Source organism: Lissotriton vulgaris, chromosome 3_1 (genome assembly GCF_964263255.1).
Source record: "Lissotriton vulgaris chromosome 3_1, aLisVul1.2, whole genome shotgun sequence".
Lineage (NCBI taxonomy): Eukaryota > Metazoa > Chordata > Amphibia > Caudata > Salamandridae > Lissotriton > Lissotriton vulgaris.
In genome coordinates this window covers 1210577735-1210604370 of record NC_141689.1, presented here as the reverse complement: position 1 = coordinate 1210604370, position 26636 = coordinate 1210577735, and the positions used below count along the sequence as shown (strand labels likewise).

Below are 26636 nucleotides of genomic sequence, written 5' to 3'. Positions count from 1 at the left end.
AAGATTCTAATCAACGGTCTTTTAACTAAGTGGATACCAATCACCCGTGGGACTAGGCAGGGCTGTCCTTTGTCGCCTCTGTTGTTTGATTTTTACATAGAGCCTTTTGTTTGCTTACTTAGATCTGACTTAGCGTTTAAACCTTTTAAGATTTTTGATTTGGAGTTAAAATTTGTGTTATATGCAGATGACCTTATGTTCACCTCAAACCCGGGAGTCGCCCTGCCCAAAATGGTAGTCCTAGCAGAAGAATTTGGGGAGGTCTCCGGTTATTCCATAAATAAAGATAAAACCGAAATTATGGAGTGGAACCAAGAGGTCAGCACCCTGGGAGCTAAGTCTAAAATGAGGTACTTGGGGATCTTTTTAGCCCACAAAATCGAAGACATCACTAAAATCAACCTGGACAAGGTTTCTAAGGATGTCTGTGCCCTAATGCAAAGATGGTCATCCCTCCCTTTAAACATCTTTGGAAGGGTTAATTTAATTAAGATGATCATCCTTCCTAAACTCACTTTCCTATTTAATTCCATCCCCTTATCTTTTCATACTCCATCTATTAAAAAGCTGCAAGGGAAACTTGGTTCCTTTATCTGGAATTCAAAATCGCCAAGAATATCTTGGAAAAAGCTCAGGAGAACTTTAAAAACGGGAGGACTGGCCTTTCCTGACTTATTGTTGTATTGCCATGCTTTTCATTTTAAAAACTTTAGATTTCTGGCGGGTAAGATCGAGGTAACGTCCTTAGGTTTATTATTTCAAGCTCTGTTGCGGGATGTGCCACAGGGTCAATCAAACTTCCTTTTTAAGTATGGAGACCCAACATTTTTTTTAAAAATAAGACTAAAAATCTTGGGGACAGCTATAAGAAATTGGGTTTTTGTGAGGCAGAAGCTTGATATTCCCTATTATGCAGTGCAGGCCCCGATCGGGGAATCTCCCGGAATACCGGCCTGCCTTGAAGATCAACTATCCCGGCCTCTTAGGACAGCTGGGTTAGAGTGTTCGGGAGATCTCCAGGAAGACTCGCAGCTTCTTAGCTGGGAGGTGTTATCCAGTCTTACTGGGGGAACTCTCACAAGGTTCAAATATCACCAGCTGTCCAGATGGTGGTTGACCAAGCCCTGGAATCTTAACAAACCCAATCCCAAATTTGACCTAATATTTAGGTGCGATAGGTGGGAAAACTAAATTTCGTACTGGTACACAGCTATGCTAGAAGCCGAAAACATCACAGAATCTGAGACACAAAAACTATGGAACAATACAGTAACATTACATAGTGAAATTTCTGTGGGCCTATGGATTGATTCATTTACTATCTTGCAGGCTGTGGTAAAGCCAGCCACACTGAAGCGGAACCATCTGTATACTATGTACAGGGCATACATAGTTCCGAAAAAGCTTATGAAATTCTCTAACTCAGAATATCATTGCCCAAGATGTAGACCTTTGGCCGCTGATGACGTGCATATGCTGGCTGTTTGTCCAGAGATAAGACACTATTGGGATATGGTCCAGGGTTTCTTGGAAGATGTTATCCAAATATCGATAGAAATAACTACCAGCACTATTTTCTTTGGATTGGGATCTGCCTACAACATAAATGATCTCAATACAAGGTTTATTTTTTATGTTATCCTTCTTGCGAGGCGCGAAATCTGTAGAGCCTGGAAGGATCCAATATCCCCCTCCTTTGTGAACTGTCTTAAACATGTTATCCTCACCAGTAAATCTGACATGGCATGTGATTCCACAAGTTTTGACAAAATTTGGAAGCCCCTAGTGGCATGTCAAGACAGGTGAAAGGTAATTTGGTCTTCCTATGATTTATCCTGGGCCCTGTAGGTTCCTATATCTCCCTAGTAATGCAGGGTGCCAGATACGGCGTGAACAGGAGTGGATTGGGAAAGCAGTGGCAACTTGAGGGATCAGGCACTGCTCTCTCTGAATTTGGTCGTTTAACACCAGGGCCGGATAGGATTGACCATTTCACTTTGAGTTGCCTAAGTACCCTTCAAGAATTCCATAACGGTAAATGAGGAAAACCCCCCAAAAAAAAGTAACCTTTCCTTCATTGTGACCACTAAATTCCATGATTTTCAAAAGCTGCATGGCATATTTTCTAAAGGTTTACGCAGTGTAGGGCAGCAAGCAAAGTTGCTGCATTGTGTGAAAGGGAGAGCGCTGAACAGCACCATATCTTCCAAGATATGGCGCTTGTCAGCTCTCTACCTGCACTGGCGCACTTAAGACTGCCCAGCTCCAAGGCAGGCACCCTTGTGCCAGGCTGTAGTGTGCCTGTGTTACAGGCAGGATTGTTGTTTCTGCACACATAGAAGGAGCAAATAACAAGGAAAAATAAAGATATTCCCCAAGTTATGACTCTCTTTGGTAGGTGCACTATTTTGGAGCAATCCCAAGTTCGCTACATTTAGTAAATCTGGGATTGCGTCAAATTCTGTGGGTGAATGCATGAGCACTCCCATGCTCCACCCACGGAATACCTCCCAGAACTAAAGGTAAGATAACACAGCGCAAGCTGAGGCGTTGTATTTCTTTACAAAGTTACACAAGTCACTGCTAATAGTCCCTTGAAAGGCTTTATAAATCCCATTTAAGGAGTTGCGTTGCCTTGCGAAGACTTGTCACACAGGGACAGGGCAAGTCCTATAAAAAAAAACTAGGTCTACAAAACTAAGCTCCTGGGAATGATGAATATTAGCACTTGAACATGTTTGAACGGTTTGTTGTATCTCCCCATTCAGGGTGAAATTGTCAAGAAATATGTGCAGCCTAACCCCAAAACCTATGAGGATCGCATGGAGCTTATCCTGAAAATGTGCGTTGAAGCTGCTTCAGAAGCTGTACATTTCAATTGCAGAATTCTTGGTGTGGGTGAGTTGTAACAAATTAAAATTCTTAAGAAAATACCATGAAAGTTCTCTTCCTAGCACCATGACACTGTTCCAATGATTAGGTGCTTTTCAAGATCAGCATAACATAACTATTGCGAGGGCCACTGACATTTCGAGGTAATTGAGGACCGCATCAGGCAGCAACATTGATTTAATTATGCGGAAGGAAATTGAGAATTATGTGGCTTACTGCAGCAAATTATGTGGCAGTATTATCTCTCCGTTTTCTTATTATAATATACATTAATACTGCCCAGGGAACGTTTTCTCATCATTTGGTGCCAATTTAACACCGGATTGTAGCAGCCAGCAGCTGATGGGTGACCAGTTAACCTTTACAGATGGTCTGCCACTATGCAGTACTACATACATTTGATCTGTTTGAACTACAGTTCCTTAGAAAATAAAGCAGCAGATGGTGAATTATGTGGCAAGTACTCAGAATCCATAATTATGTTGAAAATCCTGCAATATTTCATAGTTCAAGAAGCTCACTATAGACAGTCCATACTTGCCAAGTCAATTTAGGGTTTGTTACATTATTCTAGAACACTCCTTCAATTTTAGATTTGTGGCTGTTCTCTAATTTGCTCATCAGAGCAAATTATCTCTGCAAAAACCACCTTGCCCTATAAGTAGACTCCCTTCCACTTTTACTTGTCTTGTTCAGGACAGTCATGTGCCTTCTAGGCATGATGGCCTCTGCATTTCCATAGTTGAACACAACAGATTACATATGTGACTGCTACAGGAATGCCTTGCGTAGCTAATGTCTCAAGCGATGGTCATTGGGGCGATCTAGAGTTGAACAGACGTTCGCTTCTCGATCACTGCAGTGGTGGAACATCAGCATCCTGTTGCAGGGGCGGCCTTTTTCTCGACTCAGTTCCTCAGGTGGCCTTCAAAATGGATGCATCCCTGACCGTGTAGAGTGCGTTCGAGGCATGTGGGCTGCTGAATTCATATCTGTGCATAGATCGCCGCCTAGTGTTGGGTCCGGATGATTGCACATTGTTGTCCTGGAAGAGTCTTCGAAGTATCACGAGATAGGTGGCTCCTCCCCTGGACTACAGTGCGCATGGGCATCCTCTCCATCCTCAGATTGTTTTTTTCCGCCATTGGGATCGGATGTTACTATCTTAGCTCAAGTTAGGAAAACTTTCTACAAAGCCAAAAGGCTTTCGAAAGCGTCGGTATCGTTTCGTTCGGTTCCGGTGCCTTTGCTTATAGAGGACATCGAGGACTCAACAGGTTTTTTCTTTCCACACTCTACCCGATCTTAGATCTGAAATGGAAAGAAGTCCATTCAAGAGGTGTCCCCTTTGTAATGCAAAATACCCGCACATCGATGTCCACCCGGTGTGCAACAAGTACCTGTCCCCAGACCATAACGAAGCCAACTGTATGGCCTGTGCCCGGTTCAGGTCAAAGAAAACCCTCAAGATTCGACGCGCGGCTCGATTGGAGTCGAAGAAGACAGCGCCTGTTCCCGTGAACATCTTCCGGACCGAAGACGAGGAGGTCGTTGATCTGGAGGATCAGGAACACTGCTCCGATCCGGCTTCGGGCCATGACTCCGAGTATGATGTCGAAGACGAGGAGGTACAAGACGAAGACGAGAACGTCGTCGATGAGGTAGGAAACGACATGGAGGCCCTTGGGGCCGTAGAAGATAGCTCAGGCGAAGTGCTAGGCCAACCCGGCTACACGGCGGCCGAAGATAACGCGCTCAATAAGGCTCAAGTCGAGGGATCGCCACTAGGCCTTACCCAAGATCCACAATCTCGTTCTACAGCCCCGCATAAAGGCCCGGCTTCGAACATTTCTAAAGAGCCTGCGGTTTCGAAACCGCCATCGGTTGATACAAAGAAATCGAAACCGACAGCATCTTTGCAGAAACCGAAACCGAAAGTGCTTGTGCCTCTCGTCGGCTTCAAGGCCTCAAACCCCTCGGAGCCAAAGAAAATGGCAGTCGATGCCGGAAAACTCAAGAAGGTCGTCGAGCCAATGGTTGGGGCGCCGAAGACCAAGGTCAAGGCCGTCAACCCACCGAAACCGACGCCGAAGGGTGTCGATTCGCACAAAAGGCTCGAACCGAAAGACTGGATCGATCCTCGGTCGAAGCCTACGGACAAGTCGAAGACTGGCTCCAAAGACCCTGTCGAGTCGACGCGACCCAGTCCGTTCATAGCCAAAGAAGTGTCGCAGTCGCTCCAACGCATCGAGAATAAGGCTACATCAGTCGGACCGAAGAAGGCCCCGACGCCGAAGCTGGTTGGACAAGTTCAGACCGCGTCGACACCTATCAAATTTGGGTTACCACCCTCGGTGCGTCCGAAGATGTTCAAGCCAAAGCAATCTATCGGCACCACTAAACATGTGTCGACGGAAATGGAGGCTGCGGAAGAGCCTGAAGACCAAGAGCCGAGACAATTCATCGACTCAGAAACTAGAAGACTGTCCATATACAAAAGAAAGTTAATGCCAGAGACTCCCATGGAATCATATAGGATTCCCTTGAAGAAAAAGAGACTTTCTACAACTTCTCCAGCTCTTGTGGAACCCCTCCATCACTATGGACAGGAACCTCAAAAATTTTCCCCAACATACTCAGATGTGGAGACAGGGGATAATGACAATGAGAATGACCTCTATCATGTGGAAACTGATCCTGATGATCAAGACCAACAATGGACGGACCCTGCTGACTCAAAGGATCCGCAGACTGGCCCGGACACTCATGTGTACAGTGTGAAAACGTCTCCTACTGAGGACACAACTGCTTTTAACTCCCTTATTGAGAGGGCAGCCAGTAATCATGACGTCGAGCTACATGCTGACCCTGTGGATGAAGACTTTCTGGTCGACACTTTTTCAACTTCAGAAAGGGCAGTCAAAACCCTACCCATGCTCAAAGGGGTCCTCAAGCATGCTGCTGACATTTTTAAAGATACCACTAGGGCCAGGGTGTTAAACCCAAGGATTGAGAAGAAATATAGGCCGGCCCCTGTGGATCCTCCATATATAAGGGGACTGTTGCCATTGGATGTTTCTAATGCACGTAAGAGAGCAAACTCCCAGACTACAGGTGAAGCTCCTCCTTCTGACAAAGAGTCAAAGGTTATGGAAACTTCAGGAAAAAGAGTAGCTGCGCAGGCGGCTAACATCTGGCGCATTGCCAACACTCTGGCGCTCTTGGCCAGATATGACAGGGCACAATATGATACACTTGAGACACTATTGCAACACCTACCTGATCAGTACAAGGAGGGGGCAGAGCTACTTATCCAGGAGGGGAAACTCATAACCAATGCTTCTATCAAGTGCGCTCTAGACGCAGCTGACACTGCAGCCAGGGCCATCAACACTAGTGTTATGCTAAGACGACACGCCTGGTTGAGGATGTCAGGATTCAAACCTGAAATTCAAACTTCTATCCTCAATCAGCCAGTTAACCCAGACTTCTTATTCGGACCTGAGGTTGACACCACCCTTGAGAAACTTAAAAAGGACACAGACTGCAAAGTCTATGGGGGCTCTGCATTCACAGCAGTTTCGGGGTGGCTCCTTTCGTCGCTCCAGTACTAGAGGCCCCTCAAGAGGCCAGTCAACGCAACAGACACAATACAATAAGGGAGGTACACAATCCACCTACAATAAGATCAACCGGGGTGGATATCGGGGAAACAACATCAAGGGCAGAGGCAGAGGAAACAACAGTTCCAGATCCTCTGCCAATACCAAACAGTGACGCTCTGTCACTGCCCCCGACCATATAACGCCTGTCGGGGGGAGACTACAACAGTTCCTGCCGGTCTGGAAGTCCATCACCACAGACAGGTGATTGAGAGACATTGTACAGTACGGGTATTGTCTGGAATTAACGTCCACTCCACCCAACATCCCACCAAGACACCGTCCTATGTCCGCAGAGCACTTACGGTACACTTATTGCAGCAGGAGGTCGTCAGCATGCTGCAAAAAAGGGCCATAGAGCTCGTGCCTGTAGAAGACCAAGGGTCAGGGGTGTACTCTCACTACTTTCTAATAAGTACCTTCGGTAAGGAGATACTTGCATTTGCTTTGGCGCCTGTCTGTGTTGGCTGCAGGAGGCGCGCAGCGCTTTTTAACATTGTAAATTTCATTTGTTTGCTTGTCTATGTAATTGTGTCTTTTCACCTGGCATTTTAGCAGCGCGGTAGCGCCCTCTCACTTGCACCATAATCGGGCCCCCCACCGCTTACAGAAGCGGAGCGCTGTCACCGGCATAGTTAGTTGTAGGGAAGTCGGGCCGCCATATTGGGGCTGCTGCCTTGCAGCGCGCCACCTGACTCAGCGCTCTAGCTCTCCGTGTTGGAGAACGAGGAGGCTGTACTTAAAGCTCGCTCACCCCGCGCAGCGGAGGCGCCTGACTCGCGCCTGAGTCAAGCCAGAGTCCTGCCCGTCTGCGCCCGTCAGCGTCCCGGTGGCGTTGCGGTCGGCGGACGGGGCTCTGCAATTCCCATCATGTGCAAAGCTGACGCACCCAGGGTGCGCTACACGTTCGAGGAGCTGTGCTCTCTAAATCATCGGGAGAGCCGCTGCCGCTCTGTCTTCCCTGGTCGCCACAGGGGCAAGCTTCGCTGCCCTTGCTGTGGATGGCGCCCTAACCGGGCGTTGTCATCTGCCCCTATTAGTAACATAGCTGCCGCTGAGTATTCCTGCATGCTGCTTAACACCAGATCGGCGTGCAGTCACGCGCAAGACATTTTTGAGCTTCTCGACACCGAGAAACCACTCTGTTTGATGTTAACTGAGACCTGGTGGGGAGAATCCTCCAACCCTGACGTGGCGATGGCTATCCCGCCTGATTATAACATCTTCAGGAAGGACAGAGCCAAGGGAAGGGGCGGAGGGGTTGCACTGGTGGTGAAGAAGGGCACGCTGTGTACCGTCCTGCCAACGGAGGACATCCGCGGCTCGGAGTCGCTTGCTTTTTCTATCACGCTTGCGCCGCACCAATCAGTGAAGGGTCTTTTGGTCTATCGACCCCCGGGCCCGCCTGGAACGTTCTTCTCTGACCTTGACTCGGTGCTGCTGGGACTGGCCCTGAGAGCAGAACACTGTATTGTCGCGGGCGATTTCAACGTTCGGATGGATGATCCGTCTGACCCCGCTGCTATAAAGCTTTCCGAGGCCATGATCCCGTTGGGTCTCATCCCTTATCTGCAGGGGCCGACTCACGTCAAGGGGCATACTCTAGACCAGGTCTTCTCTTCATCGCCCTTGGTGGTGAAAGAGACCCTCCCGGTTCTGTGGTCTGATCATTGGCTTGCCAAATTTGTTATCACTGGCACCGCCAGGCCGGCCATCTATGCCCCGCAGCAGCGGGGTCGCGCGTTCAGGGCATTCAACAGAGTGACCCCTGAGATGCTGGCACAGGCTGCTTTGGATCATCCATGCCTTCTCTCCGGTGACCTGGAGGTAGATCTGGAGTCCCTGCAAGCATGGCTTTCCGATAGGCTCAACGACCTGGCCCCGGTGTTGCCCCCCCGACTGACAGCGAAGCGGGTTTCCGCCCCTTGGTTCTCCACTGCACTGTGGGCTAAGCGGCAGCAGTGCAAGGTGGCCGAAAGGGCCTGGCGGGCACACTATGATAGCATGGACAGGGTGGCCTACAAGGCTGTGGTCAAGGCCTACCACCGGGATATCCGCCTTGAAAAAAAAGCCTATCTTGCGGGGAGAATTGAGGCAGCCTCAAACTCCAGCAAGGAGATCTTTACCATAGTCAGAGAATTTATATCTCCTCGGACCACTTCATCGGAAGAGGTGCCTTCAGGTTCCTGGGCGGCGGACATTGCGTGTTTCTTTACCAGCAAGATAAAACTCATACAGGACTCTTTTCCATCTGGGGTACCTGTTACGCCGGTTATACCTGAGGCCAGTTTGTTCCATCCGGCCGCGCAGGGCGTCACATTAGCTGAGTTTCCATCTTTATCAGCCGCAGCTTCCCTAGCGCTTATGGGCAACCTGAAATCTGGGTCTCCACTTGACCCTTGCCCAGCCAAGCTTCTGGGTAAGTTGGCGGAAGTGATCAATCCACTGGCAAACCCTCTTCTGAATCTCTCGTTGAGGCAGGGAGTGGTCCCGCCAGTCTGGAAGCAGGCAATGGTCATCCCGCTGCTTAAGAAACCGGGTCTTGACCCGAAGGTCCCTGCCAACTATCGGCCGATCTCCTTGTTGCCGGCCCTCGTTAAGATCTTGGAGAAACATGTTCAGTCGGTGCTCTCCAATTTTTTGGAGACCCATGAGATCTTACATGACTCCCAGTCGGGCTTCCGTTCAAATCGTAGCACCGAGACCGCGCTCCTTGAGGTTTCTGAAACTATCAAGGGGGTGTTGGATACCGGGGGCAAAGTCATGCTGGTGTTGTTGGACTTGTCGGCGGCTTTTGACACCGTCCCCCATGATGGCCTTCTCGCTAGACTCTATGAGATTGGTCTTAGGGGGACGGTGCTCAGCTGGTTTTCGTCCTTTCTAGCCGGCCGCCGGCAAACGATCTGGACGCCGCCTGACACCGCCGCCATGCCGCCTTTGGGAGTTGGGGTCCCTCAGGGCTCCATATTGAGCCCAACCCTTTTCAACATCTTTATGACCCCCTTGGCGGCGGTGGTGGAGTCGTTTGGCGCCCGGATCGTGTCGTATGCCGACGACACCCAGCTCCTCTTTTCTTGTGAGAGAGGGGCTGACTTTGACGGGGAGAGTATCCGGAATTGCCTTGGGGCGGTGTTCACATGGTTCCAACTGAACAGCCTCAAGTGCAATTCCGATAAATCTGAGGTACTCTTTTTCGGGTGCGATACGGAGCCGAGCTGGCAGGCCTGGTGGCCCATCGATATGTTCCCTCCGTCCGGTCCTTCCCCTATGGCTAAAAACTTGGGGGTTAAGATGGACAAGGGGCTGACGATGAAAGCCCAGATCCTTGGAGTGACCGGCACCTGCTTCGGCCTATTAAAGATGTTGCGGAGGTTCTTGCCTCTTCTGTCGGAGGAGCACAGGAAGCTGACTGTACAGGCCCTGATAGGTTCCAGGTTGGATTATGCCAACATTCTTTACCTGGGCCTACCCGAGTACCTGTTGCAGCGTCTTCAAGTTGTGCAGAACGCAGCTGCCAGGGCCATCTTTGGTCTAAACAGACGTGCCAGCGCCTCGGGCCTGTTGTCGACTCTGCACTGGCTACCCATCCGTAAACGGATCGCCTTTAAGGCTTTGACTCTGGCATACAAGGCTCTCCATGCGGTGGGAGCAAGGTATCTTCAAAAGAGACTGGCTTTTTACCATCCTGCTCGTTCTCTAAGATCAGAATCTTTGCTCTTGGCGGCTGTTCCTCGTGTTAAGAGAGCGCGCCTGGGTGGCCGTTCCTTCAGCCTGCTGGCCCCACAGATGTGGAATTCGCTCCCGCTCCCTCTTAGGGGGGCTTCAAGTCTGCTTGAGTTTAGGAGAGGTCTTAAGACCTGGTTGTTCACTCAATAGTCCTGTTAGCAGTCCCCTCTTCTGTCTTGTGTGCTTTCTGTTGCTTTTAATGTGTTATGTTATTGTGAATTAGTTCTCCTTACCCAAAGCGCCGGGACACTCTTTTTGAGTAACCGTTGCGCTATACAAAAGTATAAATAACATAACATAACATAATACCCAAAAAGGACGGGTCTCTCAGACCTATACTGGACCTCAGGCCTCTAAACAGTTACATTCTGTCCGAGCATTTTCATAGGCTCACCTTGCAACCGGTTCTGCCGTTACTCAGTCAGGGAGACTTCCTCGCAACGCTGGATCTAAAAGATGCGTATTTCCATATACCCATACACCCATCACACAGACAGTATCTCAGGTTCACTATTCAACATCAACATTATCAGTTCAAAGTCCTCCCTTTCGGAGTACGACAGCACCCAGAGTGTTCACAAAGTGCCTGGCAACAGTAGCAGCACACCTCAGGAGACAGCACATACATGTCTACCCTTATCTGGACGACTGGCTTATTTAAGCAAAGTCGGCCCAGCAGTGTGCCAGCCACATGTCCCACACCATTCATCTTCTTCACAGTCTGGGATTCTCACTGAATCATCCGAAGTCACACCTTCAGCCCGCCCACGTGCGACAGTACCTGGGTGCGACAATAGACACTCTGGCAGCCAAAGCACAGCCAAATTCAATGAGAATAAACAGCATGCAATTGCTGATACAGAAATTCAGACCTCAACGCTTGCTTCCAGCGAAGGTGTTCATGCAGTTGATAGGCATGATGGCCTCCTGCATTTTCATAGTCCCGCACGTGAGACTACATATGCATCCGCTTCAGGAGTGCTTAGCACGTCAGTGGAATCAGGCTCAAGGACAGTTAAAAGACCTAGTGTTGGTGAGCGGTGGGGCATTCAACTCTGCATTGGTGGAACCCACGAAACCATTGCAAGGGCCGACCGTTCCAAGAGCTTGTTCCACAAATTGTACTGACGGCGGACGCGTCTCTCCAGGGATGGGGAGCTCATGTACTCCACTACACGGTGCAGGGACTATGGACGGCACAGCAAAAGAAGATGCACATCAACCTTATGGAACTGATGGCAATCTTCATGGCGATGAAAGCTTTCAAGGTACACTTGTGCAACAAGGTTGTGTTGATCCGGACGGACAACAGGTCTGCCATGAAGCAGGGAGGAACGTACTCTCCACAGTTGTCTCATCTGGCTCAGAGCATGTGGAAGTGGGCCATTCAGAGGAACATCTTCCTCATGGCGGAACACCTCCCTGGCAAAGACAACCAGATGGCGGATCTGCTCAGCAGACACAGCCACCAGATGCACGAGTGGGAGATACATCCATCAGTACTCCAACCGTACTTCCAGCAGTGGGGTCATCCACAGATAGACCTGTTCGCCACAAGGGAAAACGCAAAATGCCAAAGCTTCGCAAGCAGGTTCCCACACCCACAGTCGCAGGGCAATGCGATATGGATGAACTGGTCAGGCAAATTTGCCTACGCTTTTCCGCCAGCATCTTTGATACCGCTCGTGGCATGCAAACTACGGCAACACTCGATGACCCTTATCCTGGTTGCTCCAATGTGGGCACGCCAACCATGGTACACCACGTTTCTAGAACTATCCGTGGTACCGCATCAAAGGCTATGCCTCACACCCAGGCTTTTGACGCAGAGCTATGGAGACATTCAGCATCCAGATCCACAACAGCTCAACCTGGCGATCTGGCTCTTGAAGTCCTAGAATTTGGCTACCTCAACTTGCCGCCAGAATGTGTGAATATCATCAAGGAGGCAAGTCGGCCCACAACCAGGGCATGCTATGCGGCTAAATGGAAAAGGTTTGTCATATATTGTACCAACAATGACATTAACCCACTGGATGCATCTATTCAAAACATTATCTGTTATTTGTTGCATTTATACAGATGTAATCTAGCGTACAGTTCCATTTGTATACATTTATCCGCCATAGCAGCCTATCTTCAGAACAGGCAGCACCTCTCATTATTCAGAGTGCCTGCCATTAAAGCTTTTCTGGAAGGACTTAAAAGAGTGATATCTCCCAGACACCCACCGTCACCAGTCTGGAACCTGAATGTGGTCCTCACCAGATTGATGGGACCACCTTTTGAACCTCTACACTCTTGTGAGATTCAATTTCTGACCTGGAAAGTTGCTTTCCTAGTGGCCATTACCTCACTGAGGAGAGTTAGTGAACTCCAGGCACTAACCATTCAAGAGCCATTCATCCAGGTCCACGCAAATAGGGTGGTATTACGCACCAACCCTACATTTATACCTAAGGTGATTTCGCAGTTCCACATGTACCAGACCATAGAACTGCCAGTTTTCTTTCCTAATACGGAAAATGTTGCGGAGAGATCCCTACACACGTTAGATGTCAAAAGGGCTCTAATGTACTATATAGACTGAACAAAGGATTTCAGAAAAACAAAACAGCTTTTTGTTGCCTTTTCTCCACAACACAAAGGCAACCCCATTTCCAAAGCAGGGATAGCCCGGTGGATCGTTAAGTGTATACAGATTTGCTATGCTAAGGCTAAACGCACACTAACCATTCCACCACGAGCACACTCCACACGTAAGTTAGGAGCGTCCATGGCTTTCCTGTGGAATATTCCTTTAGAAGAGCTATGTAAGGCAGCCACTTGGTGCACCACACATACATTTACAAAACACTACTGCTTAGATGTGCATTCTAAACAGCAGGCAGCTGTAGGACAGGCTGTTCTCAAACTCTTTTTCAGACTGCTGCAGCTGGCACGGGCAGCCGCCGCAAACAGGAGGGACTGCTATGTAATCTATGCACAGATATGAATTCAGCAGCCCACATGCTTCGAACCGAATATGCTACTTACCAGTATGCATCTGTTCTTGGCATGTAGGGCTGCTGATATTCATATCGCCCACCCTCCTTCCCGGCGCCTGTAGCAGCTGTAGCATTCAGAATTACTATCTAGCATGGACATCACTCACTGTATTACACTCCATCCCTGCCACAATGGCGAAAAACAATCTGAGGATGGAGAGGATGTCCATGCGCACTGTAGTCCAGGGGAGGAGCCACCTATCTCGTGATACTTCGAAGACTCTTCCAGGACAACAATGTGCAATCATCCGGACCCAACACTAGGCGGCGATCTATGCACAGATATGAATGTCAGCAGCCCTACATGCCAAGAACAGATGCATACTGGTAAGTAGCATATTCGACACTTGCAGTTCCTGACTGTCTAAGGCTAATGGGAGCCCAGGCAACAGGGCCTCCCCATCAATTTCATGAAACCATTGACCGTTCACCCGGCATTGGTTGCTCTCGTCTGGACAGACAATTTACTACTTTCAAAAACAGGGTGGCACTCTGTCATCTCAGCTCTCCGAGGTAGCCCTGAGCATTTGGCTGCGGGCTCTCTGCCGTAAAATTAATCTCTTGGCGCAGTATCTCCCAGGAGTAGATAACAACTTTGCCTACCTCCTTAGCAGGATGTAGCAAAAGGTTCATGAGTGGGAACCTCACTAAGAGTCCTCCTCCCCTACTTCTAGCAGTGGGTGTAGCCTCAGATGGACCTCTTCACTTCCATCAAATCGGTAATGCCCAAGCTTTGCCTCCAGGTTCATTTACAATGCACTATGGATGAATCAGTCAGGGATATTTGCATACACTTTTCTGCCTCTTTCTCTACTTCTGTTTGTGGTTCGAAGGCTTTGGCCAACCCCCCTTACCTTCAGCCTGGTGGCCCTCACTTGGGCCTGCCAGCCCTGGCTTACCACCATACTGGAACTCTCAGTGGTCCCGCACGAGAAACTACCCAACAGGCCGGACCTCCTCACTCAGAACTAAAGAGAAATCAGACACTCAGACCCCAAGGCTCTCTATTTTGCTATCTGGCTCCTGAGGTCTTAAAGTTTGGATACCTTAACTTTCCACCTGAATGCATGACCATCCTGGAAGAAGTGTGCAGGGTGACCACACGTGCCTGTTATGCTACCAAATCGAACAACTTTGTCCATTATTGCCACTCTTAGCAAATTGAGCCTTTAACTCCAATGGTCGAGGACATCTTCTGCTATTTCCTCCACTTGCAGAGGTGTGGTCTAGCCTTCACTTCCATTCACCTTCACCTGTCCTCAGTAGCTGCCCATCTTTAAAACAGGTGACCCACTTCCCTCTTCGATATACCAATCGAGGCATTCATGGAGGACCTCAAAAGAGTTGCCTTGCCTCAGATCCCCCAGGCCCCAACGTGGAAATCCAAAATTGTCCTCGCATGACTAATAGGCCAACCGTTAGAGCGCCTTCACTCCTGTCCCCTCCCAATCCTTTCTTGGAGGGTACCATTGCTCTTTGAAAATAACTTCACTCAGGATTGTAAGATCACTCCTGGCATGAGCGTTAAAAGAACATTTCTTTGAAGTACACAGGAACAGGGTTGTCCTCCGCACCAACCCTGAATTCCTCCAAAGGTAGTTTACCTGTTTCACATGAACCAGTCCATTGACATTCCTGTATTCTCACTTCAACCTCACTGGTTGCAGAATGGGCTCTCAACACCTTTTATGTAAGGCGAGCCCCTATGTACTTTTCTGTAGGATAAAAACCTTTCAGAAAGATGCAACATCTCTTTGTTGCATTCTCCAACCCACATAAAGGGAACGCCCTCTGCAAATCAGGCAAAACTAGATGAATAGTAAAATGTTTTCAAAGATTGGTTTATCTCCATTCTTTTGGATAGGTCCTTCCAGGTGTCGTCTCCCCCCCCCCCCCCCCCCCCCCTTTCACCTCTAGAATCCATCTTATCAAACAGGGAGTGCCGCAGGTCTCGGCGTTAAGTTCAACGCTTTTCAACCTGTATTTCCAGCCCTTAGCTGCGGTAGCCAAGAGGAGAGGGCTGACTATAGTATCGTATGCTGATGATACACAATTAGTTGTCGCCCTCTCCAACGACTGTGTGAATAATGCTGCTGAATTCCAGAGTGGGCTTGCGGATGTCGCAGGGTGGATGACTGCCAATCGTCGCCAGCTCAAAGCCAGCAAGTCTGAGGTCTTGCTGGTTAGGAAAGATCTTGAGCTATGGAGTGAACATAGGTGGCCCACCAAACTTGGCCCTGCACCCACCCCCAAACAGGTGGTGAAGAACCTTGGGGTCTGGGTTGATTCGGCCCTTAGTTTCCAAACCCAGACTAAGAAGGTAGCGGCAACATGCTTTAACATTCTGCGTGGGCTCAAACCTCTGATGGGTGTTTTTGACCCTTACATCCGGCAGATGATTGTCCAGGCATCTGTGTTGTCGAGGCTGGATTATGCCAGCTCGCTCTACTTGGGGGGCCAACAAAAGAGATTCTGAGACTGCAAAGAGTTCAAACGTGGCCGTCAGAACTCTTCTTGGTATGCCTAGACGCTGCCCCACCTCCACCTCCACCGCCACTCGTCAGCTTCATTGGCTGCTGGTGGCAAAACGGGTGAAGTTCAAGTCCCTCTGCTTTGCGTTCAGGATCTTGAACTTCCCTTCACCTGGCATTCTAGCAGCCTGCTCTCCACTTACGTTCCTACTCGTCATGTTTGTTCAGCAGGTTAACATCTGGCAGTTGTCCCCCGGGTCAGAAGGGCCAGTGCTGGTGGGGGCTTCTTTCGCACACTGGCAGCTAAACTGTGGAACACCCTTCCTATACACATCCGGAGCTTGGATAACTATCTGTCATTTCGGAGAACATTGAAGACTCATCTTTTCCCTTCTTTATAGGTTTTGTAGTCCACGCCCTTTTTTCTGCCTCTGTGGCTCTTTCTGGCCCTCTGGTTTTTTGCTCCTCTTGATGGGCCCCTTGCTGTTAGCGGCTTTTATTGCTTTTAGCACCCGGACGCCCCTTTGCTGTGGCAGCTGTGCGCTCTACAAATCAGCCTAACCTAACAGTTCAACACATTGATCCTATCAACGCTACAGTTGAAAATCGACTACACTACCTACCACCATACAATGGTAAGGACTAGATTTCACATCCATACCTCATCACCTTGCAGCAATTCCTGCATCCCTGCAAAACACAGAACATCGTTCGCTGTTAAAATACCTGTCGTCAAAGCGTTCAAGGAAGGGCTGAAAAGGCGAACACCTCTAAAAACCCCACCAACCCCACTATGAACTTCAAATGTGGTTTTAGCTACACTCACAGGCTCCCCTTTTGAGTCTTTACATTCCTGCCTGCTTCAATACCTTTCATGAAAAAAAGTGCAGTTCTCAGTTGCAAACACTTCTTTACAAAGTGTTAATGAAATGCAAGCGCTCACTTTAGAAGAGCTATTCTTCCTAATGCATACGGACGTGGTAGTTCTAAGGACCAATCCAACATTTTTGTTCTATTGTCTGTCCTTCTCATTCACTATTACGCTGCCAGTTTTCCTTGCCAAATCGGGAACTGTAGTTGAAAGGGTGCTACACACCATAGATTTACCAAAAAGCATTTCTATTCTTGACTGACAGAACTAAATTGTGTTTGAAAACACAACTATTCGTATATTTCTCCAAACCCAGATAGGGTTATGCTATATCCAAAGCAGGTATTTATTTGTATAGCGCAGCTAATATCCTAAGGCGTCTGGAGGCTAGTCATCCGAAGTCCTGCCAGCAGTGAGATAAAGAGGTGCTAGATTCATAGTCAGATGCATTCAAACTTTCTATACCAAAGCACAAAGAACTCTAATTAGTTCACCATGGGTGATTCCACGGGTTTTTTAGGGAACATTCTTACAGTTAATATTTGGAAAGGAGCTCCTAGGGCAACTCCACACACATTTACCAAATACTACTGTGTGGACGTCCTTGCATGCCAACAGGCATGTATAGGATAAGCTGTACTAAGATGACTTAGTGACTGGCCACCACGTGGAGAGAACTGCTTAACAGTATAGTCACAGCATGTGCATCTACAGCCACACAGGCAACAAATGCAATATGTTAACTTATGTATTTATTTATGTATAGGTTTTATATAGCGCTAGCTAGACCCTAGGGTATCAGGGCACTTTACATGATCAAAGAAACACCATATAGTCAGGTAGCTTACCAGAAGATGCGAGACATATAAGATCACCTTGTAAGCATCTATTTGTTGCATGTAGTGATGTAGATTCACATGCGCCCACCCACCTCCCCGGAAGTCATTGTCTATTTCAGATAATACACACATATATACTAGATATTCTCCTTATTTTTCACTAACGCTGCACGGTCCACATTATAAATACTATCTGACTCCACTACATTGACACTTAATGTCTGAAAAACAATCTGAAGATAAAGCCAATAGCAATGTGCATTGCCTCGAAGAAGAGTCGTCACTGGATCGCTTAACTCGAAAAACTTTTTCAAAGAAAAACAAGTTTTAAACATCCACGCCCAACACTACATGGCAGGAGTGTGCACAGAATTTGAATCTACTGCACTGTAGGCAACAAATAGATGCTTACAAGGTAAGTAACAGAACTCCTATGCTCGGCTGCCTCTTATCATCTTTTTAGGTATAGGCAGACTTTCAGTATTTTCTCAGGTCTTTAAAATCTTGATTTCTACAAATGTTAATACCATAAATGTTAGCATTGCCCAGTCCAGGATTACCTCCCAATTTAATCCCGACCTTGCTACTTAGAGGAAACAACCAGTGTTTGTTTAAAATTGAGAGCTATTTGTTTGGTAAAAATTATACTTTTTTGTGTTAAAATCGCCAGTCAGAATCTTAAACATTTCCCCTTAATTGTATAAAGTTGAAGAAGTTGGTAAATGGAATTTCTATATATGGCACTTACATATGGCACACAATTGCCTTTTCAATTTATTTGTGATTCCCTTCTAATCTGACAATATATCTAAACAATTGTGTAGAGTTGTCAGACATTTGCTTTTGTTTCACAGTGAGACACTGTTAAACTTACACATACCACCTTCTGCCTCAGCAGGTCAAGTGCCCCACGTGCCTGTTTGGCTAACCTGCTGTTTAACCTGACTTCACTGGGTTCCCCTCAGGCTTCCTGCAATCTTGAAGTCTAACTAGTCTCCTTTAAAGGCACAAAGTCTGACCTTTCTGCTCGTATTATGTGGCTTAGTTAAGATTTGGACCAGAATTTAGCCTGAAAACTAAGCTTCTCACAATGATTTCATTTTCTGTTCCCTGACACCTGAATCATCCCAAGAATAGTCAGGAATGATGCCCCTGTCTGATGCTGCTGCAGGCTAGACTGAGTCTGCAGGTTCATTTGTGGACTCCAGAGCACGGTTATACAGAAGGGAATCTGAAAACTCTGCTATGAAGCATCACAAGTTATTTAGATTTACAGCACCAGGGCAGTTCTTTTCTAACAAATTCAAAATTCAAACGGATTTATCATCCAAAGTCGCAAACATGTTCATTAAATATTTTTTTGTATGCCAGTGTCTGCTGATTGCACCTTTTTGACTCTATTGCGGTTCATTGTCTTAGGTATTTCTACTGGGGGACGTGTCAATCCTCATGAGGGAATCGTACTTCATTCTACAAAACTGATTCAAGAATGGTGTTCTGTTGATTTAAGAACCCCAATCTCTGACTCTTTACACCTGCCAGTGTGGGTGGACAATGATGGAAACTGTGCAGCTCTGGCAGAGAGAAAATTTGGCCTAGGAAAAGGAGTGGAAGATTTTATCACCATTATTACTGGAACAGGTATGTAGTAACCCACTTGTAAACTATATTACTTTAATGAACATTGATGTTTTGTGTGCCAACTGCTCTGCTACTGCACACTGCACTAGAGTCTAGTTTGCCTTCTGTGACCGTGATGGAACACCTTTACCAAATCTACCAAAGCTCATTGAATGAAAATATTTTGATTGGAAGACTAGAGTGAATTCATAGGGCTGATTATCACACAAATTAATTATAGGCTTAAAGCTACTAGCTTTGTAGTGTTAATTGTTTTTGGGGTCGTAAAAAAAAGTCCTACATTATACATGGAAATCATCAGAAGTCTGAGATTTCCAGGAGAGCTGATTTTCTTGTCTACGGCTATGGATTTTTCACATTCAGACAATCAGCAAGTTTAAGGGAAACCTTCATTGCAGTCAACCTCTATATTTTTTTTACATGGAAAAAATGTGCTATGGCAGTAACACCTTTCCCTACAAGTACTAAGAATGTGGATCTGTTTAGGGAGCTTTGCCATTTAAATGCGCACACAAAAAAATGGAGTCCGAAAATAAGTTGGAAACCATTTTTGATACTCCAGAAATTCCAAGCTGGTGGATGTTCCCAACATTCGCTGGCTAAAAATAAAAAAATAAAACAAACCTTCTACATTTACACAGGGCATTACTGATCTTTAGAATAGCCACTTTTTAGGTCTCGCCTAGGCAGCGCACATGTGCTGCTCTAGGAGGGCCTTTAGCCATCGGTCTTCACTTTTCAAGCACTGCACTCGTGCTTGTGGTGGCATCCACCTTGTGGCAGCAAGAAGCGGCGCAGCCACGTTAATTACAAACGTATGGCCGCTGCTTGCTCCCGCAAAGTAATTCCCGCCACAAGCATGAGTGCAGTGCTTGAAAAGTGAAGACCGCTTGTTTAACCCAACCGTGCCTCATAAAATGTCCCATTTGTGCTGCATGTTGTTTATAAATATTTAAGGTGGATTCTATTTTAAAATTTAAATCATTGTAGGTAACTTTTAAAACGCTTTACAAATGAGGCAGACTAGACCCATTGTTGTTTTGAATCTTTTGAGGTAGCATAGTTGGCTTGTAGTTCTTGTATTTTTATATTAGTTACTTTTTACTTTTATTAATTTAAGTTGCAGTTATTTCAAGGGCAATGGCATCTCTCATGCAGGTGCTGCTATTTTCCAACAAACAGCAGGCGTTCATATATGCTTCCTTTTGGCCTCTTTACTCAACAATATTGGCCTCTTTATTCAACACTTTCTGAGCCGTCAATGAACAATGTGCAGAAGCATTCCGAGGACTTCTCAGTCCTACAAAGTTATTTCTGGTTCATTAAGATAAATCAACAGAACCCAATAAGCTTCATAACTTTTGATCCACTTCTCAGGCAAGCCGAAGACAAAACCACATGAGAACTAACAATGTACTGACTTGTGTTTCTCATAACAGCTGACAGAAGGATGTTTTCAGAGTGCATACACTCTCTGACAGGCCGGAAATCAGTAACGTGCGCATTGTGTAGGTGGGAGGTTCCTGTTTGAATGTTGCATGGCACTCGGACACTGATTTGTTTGAAAGGATTAATTCTTGGTGCTTTCTTTCTGAAAGAGATGCGGAAACCGACAGTCTGCTTTATAAAATAGTCCATTATGCGTTTTCTCTTTTACTCAGATTAGTGCCAAAAAATGTAGTCCATGAAAAGGTTGTGAGAGACCCCACCTTCGCGAATAATCCTTGAAAAATTATCATTTATTTTATGATTTGAAACAGGAGCACTGCAGACTCCCTCTCTGAACTCAAACAAGTAGACCACGCCTGCTAAAATAATGTGTAAGAAAAAATACATAAAACTTTCTGCTGAATTTGAAATAAACAGCCCTTCCCACTTTTGGGGTTTGTTATAACCGATCTTTGATTCTCCAGGTAGGTAGCATACATTTTCTGATACTGCACTGTGGCTTACTGCTAAAATCATTCGGCGTGACGTTTTCTGTGTTCATATCATCTCGCATTCCTCCGACCCGTTCAGCAACAGAACTGCTTCAGGGAAGGGAGCGACTGCATGTTGACTTCCCGTAGGAAAGTTTATGTTCGAGGCATATGAGCTGAAGATTGCACACTGTGCATAGATCGCCACCTAGTGTTGGGCCCGGATGTTTGCAGTTTGTTGTTGTCCTGAAAAGTTCTTTGGAAGTCACGAGATAGGTGACTCCTCCTTTGGACCACATTGCGCATGGACATTGGCTCCATCCCCAGATTGTTTTTTTCTGCCATCGGGCTTGGATGTGTTTTCCTGCTTTCCGGTTTGGAACCGAATTTCCTTCGGCGCGCAATCCTCACCCAGTTCGGTATTGTTTTGATCGCGCTCCACATCAACGAGATTCTTCACCACTTCGAAGTCTTCGATTCCGGTCGTCGACGAAGGCCTTCGGCCCTACCTGGGCCTCACTTTCTGACTCATGGAAAGGACGCCATTCAAGTGTCCTCGATGTGGGTCAAAGTTTTCCCCACACAAACCTTTGCCTCTCACCGGAGCACGAGGCCAAAGACTGTTCCGCTTGTGCCTCATTCTGCTCCAAGAAGACGATTCGGGACCGACTATTACGCAGAACTATGGCTCGATCGCCAACGACATCTTTGAAGAGCGAGTCGACGTGCCAGAACACCAGCACGCTGAAGAGGGTCACAGATCCTCAGATGCCGAAGATTCCGACGCCGAGGACATCACTCCAGCTCAACGGGGGTCGTAAGTAAGACCATTGACCTTTCCTCGACACCCTCAAAAAAAGCTTCGGTCACACCCTCCCCTTCCGACCCCACCAAGAGACTGCTTCCCACGCCCCGCCTTCGGGCCCGGCAAAGAAGCCCACTAAGCCTTCAGGTGGCTCGGGCTCGAGCCAGCCTATCTCCGGTGCCGATCCTATACCGACACTGAAGAAAAAGCCATCTTCCTCAACCATGCTGACCGTTGCTCCGACACCTAAGCACACGACGCCGAAGACTGACAGCGGCTCATCGAAGCTGAAACCGCACTCTGACCCGAGTAAAAACCCGCCTAAAGCTCCACATTCACATGCTTCGGAGCTGAAAAAACACCCGGAACCGAAAAAACAGGTTCCGGAAAAAGACTACTTTGGCGCCGAAGGATCTGCCCTACTCAGAGGACATTTTCACACCGGATCCCAATCAAAAAACTCTTGTAAAGGATCCTAAGACTGGTCAATTGACTCTCAGCTCCAAGAAGAGACCACTGGAGGCGCCAGCACCTCCTCCCCCTCCAAAGAAGAGACATTGCAACCTCTCCATTAAGGGTCCCTTCTCCACCACCTCCCCATATTGTTCCTCCTCCTACACCTCCTCCACCACATCATTCACCTACACCATCCACTAATCCAGACGATGAGGTAGACACAGACTCTGATGACCCATGTGGGGGTGGGTGCACATGACCCAGAAAGGACCAATTTTTCCCCTCAGTCACCTAATCCATGGGATGATTACAACACCCCTGATGTGCCTTACATCCCACAAGACGATGTATACCCTTCCAGACCTTCCCCACCAGAGGACACTATAGGTTTTAACCTATTAGTCCAAAGAGCTGCCCAATATCGTAGGGTGGACTTACACACCGATGCAGTGGAGGAAGATTTCCTATTAGACACTTTTGATAACACACAAAGGTGTACTGCCATTTTGCCAATGCTTAAGGGTGTCATCAAGCACGCAACAGAAGTTTTTAAGGATCCTGTCAGAGCTAGGGTCCTCAATCCTCGCATTGAGAAAAAATACAAAGCTGCCCCAACAGATCCAGTTTATATTAAAGGCCCAGCACCATTAGATTCTTTAGTAGTGTCTAATGCACGTAAACGTGCTAATTCTCAGACATCAGGCGACACCTCACCACTAGACAAAGAATCTAAGCTCCTTGACGCCTCCGGCAAACGAACAGCGTCACAAGCAGCTAACATCTAGCGCATTGCCAACACCCAAGCGTTGCTGGCAAGATATGATGGGGCACATTCCGATGAACTGGAGTCCATAATGCAGCATCTACCAGACAAATACAAAAATAGGGCCAGTGAACTTATACAGGAAGGTAAAAATATTACTAATACTTCCATTCGTTGTGCCTTATTTGCTGCAGATACCGCCTCAAGGGCAATCACACAATTATTTGGCCCAAATGTTGACGTGTCTTTAGAAAAAATAAAAAAAGATACTGATACAGCAAAATCTGTAAGAACCTTGCAGCAGCAATCTCCCAGACGTTCTTTTTGTCGCTCATCATACAGAGGCAACACAAGAGGCTACTCCTCGGAAAGTCCCTCCACTTCTTACAAAACCCCTCCTAGCCAATCCACATTCACTAAGGGCTACCAGAGAGGGGGTTACAGGGGTAACAACAACAAAGGCAGAGGCAAAACCAACAACTCCTGCTCTGCCTCTACCCCTATCCAATGACTTTTCTCCCCTTCCCCCCCAACATTCCACTCCTGTTGGGGGGAAGACTGCAACAATTCCTTCCTGCCTGGACCAACATCACATCAGACAGGTGGGAGCGACAAATTATTCAGTCAGGTTACTGTCTAGAACTAACATCTACCCCCCAAAACCTACCACCCAAACAGCTTCCAATGTCACAAGAACATCTATCACTGTTAAAGCAAGAAGTAGTATCTCTGCTAGAAAAAAGTGCAATAGAACAAGTTCCTCTGCACCAACAAAACAAGGGGGGTTACTCTCTATTTTCTAATCCCAAAGAAGGACGGCTCTCTAAGGCCTATTTTAGACTTCAGACCACTAAACATATACATACAGTCAGACCATTTTCACATGGTCACACTCCAACAAGTCCTTCCGCTCCTGTTACAAAACAAGTTCTTTGCTACTCTAGATCTCAAGAACGCATACTTCCACATTCCCATTCACAAAGCTCACAGGAAGTATCTCCGATTTGTAATAGACAGACAGCACTATCAATTCAAAGTACTCCCATTCGGAGTCACTACAGCACCAAGAGTATTCACCAAGTGATTAGCAGTCGCGGCAGCACATTTAAGAAGACAGCACATCCACGTCTTCCCGTACCTGGACGACTGGCTCATCAAAGCCAGCTCATACAGTCAATGCGTGGAACACACTCTTGCCACAATCCAACTGCTCCACAACTTGGGATTCACGATAAACCACACCAAGTCTCATCTACAAACATCCACAATACAACAATACCTTGGTGCCACAATAAACACCTCAAAAGCGCTAGCCTACCCCACTCCAGCAAGGATCCCCAGCATGCAAGCTCTTCTAACAAAAGTTTCAGCTACAACACTCCCTACCAGCACGAGTGTTCATGCAACTCATAGGGATGATGGCCTCTTGCATTTTCATAGTACCCCATGCAAGACTACAAATGCGTCCTCTTCAAGAGTGCTTATCACGTCAATGAAACCAGGCTCAAGGCCAATTAACAGACCTAGTGTTGGTAGACGGTCAAACTCATCACCCTCTGCAGTGGTGGAACTCCAAAAACCTTTCCAAAGGGCGACCGTTTCTAGAGCCAGTTCCTCCGATAGTCTTGACAGCGGACGCATCGCTCTCCGGCTGGGGAGCCCACCTACTGCACCACACCATGCAAGGCAGGTGGACTTCACAACAAAAGTGAATCCATATCAATCACCTGGAGTTACTAGCCATTTTCTTAGCACTAAAAGCTTTTCAAAAGCAAATATCAAACAAAGCTGTGTTAGTCCGCACGGACAACATCACAGCCATGTATTACATAACAGAAGCAGGGCGGAACACTCTCCCTGCAACTCTCTCAACTAGCACAGGACATATGGCGGTGGGCTATACCTCAAAACATATTCCTTCTAGCCCAGCATGTTCCGGGAGTACAAAATACCATAGCGGATCTGTTAAGTCGTCAAACACAACAGACCCACATGTGGGAACTTCATATGCAAGTTCTTCAACCATTCTTTCAGATGTGGGGGCAACCTCAGATTGCCACCCACGAAAACGCCAAATGCCCAAACTTCGCCGCCAGATATCCACACCCACTTTCAAAGGCAATACGATATGGATGAACTGGTCAAACAGATTTGCGTACGCTTTTCCACCTCTACCACTCATGCCACTAGTAGTACTCAAACTACAGCAGCATTCTCTGACCCTCATCCTAGTTGCTCCAACGTGGGCCAGACAACCGTGTTACACCACACTGCTACAACTGCTGTAGTACCACACCAAAAATTGCACCTGTCTCCACACCTCTTAACACAGAACCGTGCAGAGATCAGACACCCGGACCCAGCTCAGCTCAACCTTGCGATCTGGCTCCTGGAATCCTAGAATTTGGATCTCTGAACCTTCCTCCAGACTGCATAAATGTCATAAAAGAAGCTAGACGTCCAACCACTAGGGCATATTATGCAGCCAAGTGGAAACGATTTGTAATATATTGTCGCAACAACAATATTAATCCCCTAGATGTGTCCATTCAACACATCATAGGATACTTACTTCATCTCCAAAGATGTAACTTAGCATATACGTCTATTAGACTACATCTTGCTGCAATAGCAGCATATCTGCAGAACAGACAACCTCTATCTCTGTTCAGAGTGCCTGCCATTAAAACCTTTATGGAAGGCCTCAAAAGAATAATTCCTCCCAGAGTACCACCTTCACCAGTGTGGAATTTAAACATTGTTTTCACACAGTTAATGCGACCTCCCTTCGAACCCTTACACAAATGTGAATTACAATTGTTAACGTGGAAAGTTGCGTTCCTAGTAGCTATTACTTCTCTGCGGAGAGTTAGTGAACAACAAGCACTAACCATTCAAGAACCCTTCTTGCAAATGCATCATCATAAGGTAGTTCTGCGAACTAACCCACAATGCCTGCCCAAAGTAATTTCTCCCTTCCATCTCAATCAATCTGTGGAACTGCCAGTTTTCTTCTCGCAACCACAGACAGTAGCAGAAAGAGCTCTTCACAAGTTAGATGTCAAAAGAGCATTGCTATACTACACAAGCATTTGCAATGCAATAGGTCTCGCATTAGGAAAGTTTGAGCTATTGGTATTGTAAATGACAATTTTTTTATTTAGGTTTTGTTTTTGAAAATAGCGAAATTAATAGCTTTGTCATTTACAATGCCAATAGTTATAACTTTCGCAAATGTGACACCTATAGCATTTGTAATGCAATATGTGTTGTATTTACGTGACTTACGTGTATTGATAGTACAAATAATAATGGCTTTTAATTTTTTTTCAATAATTAATACTTAAATAAAAGTTATTGTAATTTATAATGGCAGGGGTGGGTGCGGGGGTGTGACGGGGTGCGGGGGTGTGACGGGGTGCGGGGGTGTGACGGGGTGCGGGGGTGTGACGGGGTGAGGGGGTGTGACGGTGTGTGGGGGTGTGACGGTGTGGGGGTGTGACGGTGTGTGGGGGTGTGACGGTGTATGGGGGTTTGACGGGGT

The 26636-nt window shown here is 47.0% G+C and overlaps 1 protein-coding gene across 2 annotated transcripts in view; it reads left to right on the top strand.

The window, feature by feature from the left end:
• GNE (glucosamine (UDP-N-acetyl)-2-epimerase/N-acetylmannosamine kinase) overlaps positions 1-26636 on the top strand; it is a 397785-nt gene that overhangs the window by 233547 nt on the left and 137602 nt on the right. For both annotated transcript variants that reach the window (XM_086961671.1, XM_086961672.1), the window contains exons 8-9: positions 2769-2898; positions 18928-19149. In XM_086961671.1, the coding sequence (XP_086817797.1) occupies positions 2769-2898; positions 18928-19149 (352 nt within the window). The remainder of the gene's footprint in view (positions 1-2768; positions 2899-18927; positions 19150-26636) is intronic.